Genomic DNA, 9,043 nt, shown 5'->3' on the forward strand with positions numbered 1-9,043 from the left:
TATTCCCGTTGGAACGAATGTCCAATTTTAAATATTTAGACGACGAGTTCAAAAAATTACTACCAAACACTATAATAATATTCAGGTCTTTAAACCGATTCTTACTGTTGAAGGACAAAGGTGTAATTTGCAAAATAACAAACATCCTTCCTTTGGGAGTGGGCTCCTATTTTGAAGCCCAATATGTGGAGCCCATCACCCAACTGCAATTGCCCATTTGGGATTTGGCCCATAGTGCATCAGGAAATTTATCACAATTTGTCCCCTTCTTTTGATATATTGGAAGACTGGGGACAAAATTGTCCATATGACGGTACTTGAACTCTAAACAAACTCAAATTGGTAATGAGAAAAGGGACCTATTTAATGATCATTAATTAGGATTTAAGTTTTTCTACGATAATAATGGTGTACTGACCATATTTTGGTATCACATTTGAGTATCATCTGATGTGACACCTTATATGTATCAACTATAAGTATCGTGGTAAGAAGAAAAACTTTACCCATATTTTCGGACATGATTATATGTGGCCCTAATTGGATCTACTTCTGCTCCTCTTGGTAGTAATCAAAAGCATGCCCCTTGTATCAGTTACTTTTGTTTCTTCAACCGGGGAATGAAAGAGTGACACGCGAATATATGAGTGATAATGGATTATCAAACCTATACGATAACATTCGTCACCGGGGTTGCAGCAAGTCCAGTATCTAAGTCGAGCCAATAAATATAATGAGTTCAGATGTTTCTGCTTGTGAGGAAAGTATCACCAGATAAAATTGTTATTTTCCAACGGATTCAATCGCAAAAACAATTCTGAAAATTGGACAGAATTGTTGAAAATTGGACATCAGTTTTTAAGTATCAGTTGAATTGTTGTTCTATGACAGCAAAATAGAAAATTTTCTTATTGAGAAAAAATGATGTATCAATGCTCCTAAGCTTGTGCTCCTAGCTCCAGCATAAGTGTATGATTTGTTTCGTTCGCCGTTGGGCCAGAAAACTGAAGTGGACCTGTCCAAAATACAAGTAAAAGTAAGAACAAAAACATTATGTCTTTATCCATATATCTCACTATCTCAGATACTATCAAAATATTAATGGCCGCTAAAGAAAGGATTTGGTTTAACAGCCATCGGGAGCCTGCATGCTTTTGCAAGTGATGGTCTATTGAAAGCATTCACCAACTGCGCAGAAAGTGGTCTCCCAAAGGCTCCAGAAAGCCTCAAGGATCAATGTAATATGCCTCTCTGTAGTCATCATGGAATGCCTCAAGGACCGGAGGGAGTTGTAACCTCCCAAAGTTGTCTGTTTTTAAACGCACCCACTGCCAACGAATTGTAGAACTTACAAGTACTGGAAGCGTTGTAGAGAATATGTACCTGGATTGAAATATCGATTCTTGATGGCCCATTCCTCCCGCACGGATGCAAATTTCTTGAAAGGTGCACCTAAGACAAATGCAGAAGAAAATCCAAGATCAAGAAAAGCCATGAAATTTGCAATGGAAGGTTTTTATACAACGCTGCCAATTGATAATAACAACAATGGTAAGTGACATGCAACGATTATTACCTTCAAGTTCCACCATTGCCTTCTTAATCACTGGCTTAAACTTTCCTGCAAATGTTGCATCAAAGCTTTGAATATGGAAATAATAGGTCCATAACATAGAAAGTTGATGGTAATCAGATGACTGGGTCAACCAAGATTTCGGTAGCATAACGAATTTTACATGTCTTTACATGTTTCTCATGAATCCACAGAAAAGCTTAATTGTGAATACATGACAAACTACTTGAATCCAACTTAGTTTCAAGTTTTCAATGCACTTAGTTAAGCACCCATCATTTACTTGTCAACACAGCTAGAGAAAGATATGACTTAAATTTTGGGAAATACTAATTTGATGAGCATTAAATAGAGGGGGCCGGAGCTAATGTTACCAGGAAGACACTAACAATAAAAGTAATGCAACAAGGTTATAGGCAAGGATCCCACAGGACATAGATAGGCTTGCGTTTTATTGTAGACAATGGAGAGTGGTACATACCATGCCTTCTCTCCACATCCATCAAGGATGTCAATGGCGTGCCACCCACTGTCCATTCCTCAACTGGAGCACCCAAATTTCCCACCTTAAAACAAAATCAGGATATTAAGATGAAGTGACAAAGCATTTATAATATGTTCTGCTAATTACAGTTGAACATAGAATGAAAATTTTGAACCCAAGACCATATTCTGGAAACAGATTGATTAAATGGGAACTAGTAATTTTGAACCCAAGCCATATTCTGGAAACAGATTGATTAAATGGGAACTAGTTTTTGAAAGAAGCAGCATGATGAAAAGGAATAAAAGATAAAAAGCATACCGAAGAAATCAGTCCAGTCTTCCCAGAATGGAGGAGTGCCCCAGCAGCATAACCCAACGCATAGCAGTAATTAGCGTCAAAATTTGAAGGCAAACCACATCTACCCTCGTATCTGGTAATGGGAAATTCAAGTTAATACAGAACCAAAGTTAGGGAAAATGGTGAAGTTCATTGTCTCTAAGAAAAATAAATCCAAAACAGTCAGACCGAAGAATATGCTGGTTACCCAAAAAAGTGGGACTGCCCATTGAACTGCTTATCATATGAACCTGCATTCCTTCTGTTTTCCAATTCAGTCTCCACCATTTGAATAAGCATTTTTTCTGTTTCTATCTTGGCAACCTAAACATATAGCACAGGATAGCCATAATTAAGATTTAAGCCTCATTTCAAATGGTTAGAGGGAGACTATACGATGATTATCCGACTAAATACCTGCACATTCCCATGCGGATCTCGTTCGAGGAGCAGTTGCTCCTGAATTGCTTGTGGTAAAAGCTCAAAAAGCTGCAGAGATTGGCTTCTGAGTTTCTTTTTCCACACACCAGATTTATCAACATCATCATGGGCTAGGATTTCATTAAGCTCTGCAATGAGGAGTTGTACCTGCAAATCCCCAGCCACAATGAAATGTGATTCAGTTTTCAGCATATCTCAAGCAAACTAAAGGTACTTTAAAAATCAACTAGTATTCAATGTAAAGTTATACTATTCAATGTAAAGTTATACAAGGAAATATGTAGTTCATATATATACCTCTGGAATAAAATCAATAAGACCCTCCGGTATAAGTATGACACCATAGTTATATCCAAGTTCCGCTCGTTTGCAGATTATATCAGTGATGTAGTCTGTGACATTCTTGAGTGTCTCCTTCTTGGCAGCAACCTGCAGCAAGGTAGAATGGTATCAGTGATAGCAAAGGAAGCACCGGGGAGCTAGATTCTGGATCATTATTAACAATATAATTCAGGAACTTCCCATTAAAAAAAAACTATAAATAGTCCACCATAAAATCTTCAGATCACCAAAGCAATATGTTAACAAGACCACAAAAGCCTTTACACACCTCCTAAAAAAATCTCCTGACAATTGTGACCTGCATTAGACTAATAGCCATAGGAATAGAAAATTGTTCTCTGGCATAGTCACACACCCATCCCCGCCTATTTGAACAAACTATAGAAATGAAACAAACTAAAGAATATGGAGATCTCTCAAATCAAATGGTATTAAAACCATAGTAGTTCCACCAAGGAAAAACTCTTAACTGGGAGAATTAACATAAATAATTCCACATTGCAATGTTTTAGTCTTTGGTACAGTCTGACAAATGAACATGAAGGGCCAGCATACATCACACATAAAGTAATGATATAGATATCACAAAAACCTCTTCTCCAATGATGGTGATGTTTGGGTGAGTCTGCAAAGCACACTCCAATGTTATGTGAGAAGCCGCACGACCCATAAGCCTTACAACTGCAGAAAAAGACAATTAGGAGTTTAGGCAGGCTACTAAGATTTTTTTATTTTTTTTTGAAAAGTGCAGCCTACTAAGATGAAGATAACAAAAACAAGAAGAAAATAACAAAAGAGGAAAAAGAACATAAGCATATTTTGATGAAACATTCAGAGAGAGAACTTGGGAAAACCATGTGGAAAGATAAGGATAATGAGCATATGAACAATATGCAAAGAAAAAGAAGACACAATATGTAATAAGCTGGTATGTTGGCAAGAACAGCTGTCCTCTAAGTTAATAAGGCACACTCACTGAATGAAATTGATAATTAGCCATGCTCTAGACTAGAGCCTCAATTACACATACCTAAGCCAGTAAGGTTACTCTTTCATAGGGTATTCGGTGGCTAGTTGGTGCATTTTAAAAGCAAAAAGGTAAAAATTCCAAAATTGAAAGACCAATCCATTGAGCAACAAATTTTTGGAGGGCCTAAACCATGGCGAACCCAACTTTTATACAGAATGAACAAAAATCTAATATATAAAGTATCCCTTAGCAAATTTATGTCACTAAATTGTTGGGCTACTAGGCCCTACAGCTACCTTGTTAAGTACTTCTGCTCATGCATTTGGAAAGTTATTGGAAACACAAAGTGGAATGGCCAAATAGAGTTTTCTACAGCTAACCTCAAATATTTGGATAAGAAATCTTCCAGTAGAGAAAACAAGTCAAGTTTACAACCTAGGTCCATGGAGACTACCATGCTTTCATGGTATATTGGGCAGGTAAACTAGATATAATCATCATCATTCCCATTCAACGTTACCTATTGATAAAATGTTTTGCATGCCTAGTAAAAATCCAGGTGCATCAGGTTAAGAACAGAGGCTTGCTAATTGATAGGATACACAATAAACTGACAGAATATGGGAATGAATGATTCCTTTGATATGCCATTTGCTTGATTCTTGAAAGTGTTAACATTTTGTACAGAATATCAAAAGTTTGTCTTAGCTATGCCTGATATACAGCTTACCCCAGTAATCAGTTCTTAACCATCTAGGAACAAAAAACGTCAAGGGCAGACTATAGCATGATAAAAACATCAAATAGGTGTTTTGACTAGTACACTCACAATGATAGTATTTTCCCGTGGAACGAGCATCTATCATGACATTCCCAATCATTTCTGCATATATCTGCATGCCAAAGAAAAGGCAGGTCTCATCACACTTCATAAAAAAATAGTGAGTATCAAACTCATGTAGGACTATTAGGTTTTGATAAATGATAGTCCAAGCACAACAAATTACGAAATTACATTAAGACTAATTACTAAGAAGTATATCGGGTTTCACACCAGCAAGGGAATTATAAATTGGAAGAATGAGACAAACATTTGAGGGTGGATAGTTTTTTTAAGTACAAAGAGCCACAAACATAGTTATACCATAATTCAGTCATATTATGACTAGTGCATTGACATAGAAGTTATAACAACTGATATAATCTCTGTGGGAGTCAAATGTATACCAAAGGATACGTTATATTAAGTATAGCCGGAAGACTTGATTAAAATTATAATTTGCACATTAAGCCTTCATTGTCGAGGAGAACCATAAGGCAATAAACTTATGAGTCTTAGGACTTCAACGCTACCAAGCATTTTGCACCCAAAAGATGGATTGGATCCGTTCCATAGCTATTTACGACAATAACCAGGACAATCATTTCTAATACTGGAGACTGAATCCTGACCAAGTGCGTGTCAACCACTCCACAGGAACCGCTAGGTATGGATTCAAGAAATAGGGAATACAAAAAACGGCCACAATTGTCAATTGCGGGCAAAGCTGGCCAAAAGTAGAACATCCAGAAATTTGCATAAAATCGAACCAGACACAAGAAATCAATACCTTGCATGCAGTATCAAACCCGAAACTTGTGGGAACCTCCTTGCACTTCAAGTCGCCATCAATAGTTTTTGGACATCCAATAACATGGCTTTTCAAATTTTTACTCCTAAAATAGTGGAGAAAAAACATATGCATCAGGTAATGTATATGCAAAGAGCTGTTCATTACACTGCCAAACATTGCATGTTGCACCCCAGAGAAAACGAAGCGTACCTGAAGTACTCTGCAAGAAGGCAAGCATTTGTATTTGAGTCATCTCCACCAATGACAACAAGCCCATCTAAATCAAGCTTCAATGCTGTCTCTTCAGCTTGCTGAAACTGAAAGCCATGACCACATCCAAATTCGGTTACTAAATCTCTGAGTAGATGAAAGCAAATCATGCACTTATCAACCAAACAATTGAACCATATACTGTGCAATGACGATTTTTACGTTAAAGCTATAAAAATTACCTGTTCAGGAGTCTCAATCTTGTCCCTGCCGCTGCAAATCATATCAAAGCCACCCTGGAAATAGTTTCCAGATGTGAATCATAACGTCAAAGTACACAAGCAAGGTACAAATGAAGTAATCATTTGTATGCTGTATAGATAGCCAACTCAATATCTCACCTACGTTCTTTGTTATAAGTCGTTTAGTCATAATTGCATGTATCTAATATGTACTAAATAAAACTGGCACAACGCACCTGTGAACAATTTCATTGGATACTGATTCAAAGCAGCGTCAGCAATAGTTAGTGAGTGCCCCGATGGAACAATTTAGTGATGGACATAAACATCAAACTAGAAGATAAGTTATAGTCTCTTTACATTTAAAGCAAGATTACTTTATCGTAGACTAGTAAGTAGTAACAACCAAAGAGCTCTAGTATAGCTTCTCATGAGTTCCTAATGCAATTTGCTTGAGCTATATAGTTGCATTGCATGCTCATACTCATACAAGCATCCAACCAAGTGCAAAAGAAAGAGACATAGAACTACGAAAAATAAAAAACAAGCCAAAGCAATTGCGATCCAAAAATGTTGGAAGTACATAGATGCGTGGCTACAGTCACACCAGTAACAATAATATCTATACGTTTTAAGATTACAAAATTTTAAAGCTTTTACATGGGAATCATTGATTCCTCTCCGTCTAACTTGTAAAGCAATAGTCTACTGCTCAAATTACATTACAATAGTAACCTAATGTTACTACCTATTGTAAAAAATGTGGCGCATTGAAGTTACTAATAAGACTCGAAAAGGCTTACCTGATTTCTGTAAGGATGAATAAACTCTGTTGTTAGCTCTATATATTTGCACTTCATAATCCCAGCTGGACCGCCCTTGAACCCGTACAATGTGCTACCATTGGTCCTACCCTGTAAATAATCTACACATCCGAAAATCAACACATTAACCCAAAATCAGAGTTAGTCCTGTCAAACAAAGTTGAATCACTGTCCAAAATTTGAAAGCACAAAATCCAAGTTTGAATGCTTTTATTCAGCTTTTTCCAGCACTTGCCATTTTTTTTTCGTTTTCATTTGTCTGAAAAAGAGAGTAAAAAAATTCGAGCACATTTGAACATTTGAAAAAAGTGACTGAGAAAAAAATCCTGGCTTTTTAGGTTACTTTCTATTTGTCGTTTGATCTTTCTTTCAAAGTTGGAAAATGCTTTCAACACACGTGTGTCTGAACACTTATGTGTCTATAATTGTCCGACACACATGGTTTGATGTAGAACCCACATTCGATAAATGGTTTCATGCATGTCTATGTCCAAACATCTATTTCCGTAGCACTGGTCCTCAAAGTTTGTTTATGTTTTGCTACTTTTTCCAAACTTGATCTTTTAGGACTAGAAGCTGGGGACGATCGGATGAAAACAGAAACATAACCAAAGGAAGAAAAAAAAAATGAAGCTTTTTTGGCATCCCAAACACAGCCAAACAAACCATTCTTACCAAAAATTCCGCAAATCACATTGTGGCCCCCAGGAGCCTGCCCTCCTGAGAGGACAACGCCGATTTTCAATCTCTCATCCAGCGCCGCCTTTGGTAAACTACCGGGAACCAGAATCGCTGACGGCTGTCCGAATAAGTTTGGAAACAGTTTTGCGATCTCATCTGCAATAAGAATACACTCGAATTATGAGCATAGAGGAATAATTCCACCTCTGTCATGCTTCGAGTCTTATCAGTCAAACAGCATGCCCAAGTCCAGATAAAGAAAGACAATGATGAGTTTAGGTAGCTGATAGCTAGCACATTAAAAAATTTCGTTAGATCCTTACAATATGAATCCGATTATAAATTTAGTGGAACACGATGCCCTCGACAAAATACAATAAAGACAACGGATAAAGACAACGGATTCATATAGTGATCTCAATTGAACGGAACTTGGAATTTTTTTTTTTGATAACTCAAATGTCCGGGCTAGCTTACACGCACATCGACTAATCCTGAGGCCAATCCCACCGCCCACATGCAGGGAGTCCTATTGAAGCCAGAGCAATTGCTCCATATGGACTGGTCCCAAAGAAGTTGATTTCAAACCTGAGATCTTATAGGAGGAAGCAAACACCTAAATCTCTTAGGTCTTGACTACCCGCCCAACCCCTTGGGATTAAGGTAAGGATTTGTTTTTGCTTGGTTTAGTGATGAGTACATATGAATGTGTTATGGCTATGGCGATATAGAACATAGATATAAGAGTAGTCACAACAGAACCTGGGTTGCCGGCGGCGGAACTTGAGGGACCGTCAACGACGTCGATGGAGTTTTTGAGGACGGAAGGGAGAGGGAGGTCGACGTTGAGACGGCTCTCCTGGAGCTCGCTGTAGCCGGAGGCGAGACGGCCGGGTGGTGGATTTGAGGCGGTGGCGCTGCCGTTGGAGGCGGACGACGATGACATTGTCAGCGGCGAGTGCGTGCGCGAGCGAGCGAGAGAGAGAGAGGGAGTGTGTGTATTTATAGTTTGAGATGACTCTGTAGTGGGGGGGAGTTAGTTGAGGAAAAGAGCGAAATCGTCATTGTGGGCTCCGTCCGGATTCCAGAAGGGAAAGAATCTCAAGATGGTTAGTTGGCAACTATTGGACGGCCGAGATTGATTGATTGATTGGGGTGTGTTAGAAATCCAGTCGTTCGTTTTGATCTTCTTTTTCTTTTTCTTTTCTTTTCCTCCGGCCGAAAATATGTTTGTTATTACTCAGAATACAGGTCACAAAAATGATGTTTTTTTTTTTTGCTGCTTGAATGGGTTTTCTAACTTGGGAGTTCATCGGTAATGTAT

The 9,043-nt window shown here is 38.1% G+C and overlaps 1 protein-coding gene across 1 annotated transcript; it reads right to left on the reverse strand.

Annotated features, from left to right (window-relative positions):
- Window positions 1-756: 756 nt before the first annotated feature.
- Window positions 757-8,718, reverse strand: LOC131330720 (pyrophosphate--fructose 6-phosphate 1-phosphotransferase subunit beta-like). Its single transcript, XM_058364397.1, has 16 exons — window positions 8,482-8,718; window positions 7,714-7,875; window positions 7,018-7,139; window positions 6,215-6,268; window positions 5,973-6,079; window positions 5,760-5,865; window positions 4,979-5,042; window positions 3,772-3,860; window positions 3,135-3,266; window positions 2,814-2,984; window positions 2,605-2,720; window positions 2,379-2,490; window positions 2,055-2,139; window positions 1,577-1,621; window positions 1,384-1,452; window positions 757-1,015 (listed from the first exon to the last, which is right to left on the reverse strand). The coding sequence occupies exons 1-16, from the start codon at window positions 8,663-8,665 to the stop codon at window positions 939-941; spliced, it is 1,695 nt and encodes a 564-aa protein (XP_058220380.1). The 5' UTR covers window positions 8,666-8,718; the 3' UTR covers window positions 757-938.
- Between the last annotated feature and the right edge of the window lie 325 nt (window positions 8,719-9,043).

This window comes from Rhododendron vialii, chromosome 6a (genome assembly GCF_030253575.1).
Source record: "Rhododendron vialii isolate Sample 1 chromosome 6a, ASM3025357v1".
Taxonomy (NCBI): Eukaryota; Viridiplantae; Streptophyta; class Magnoliopsida; order Ericales; family Ericaceae; genus Rhododendron; species Rhododendron vialii.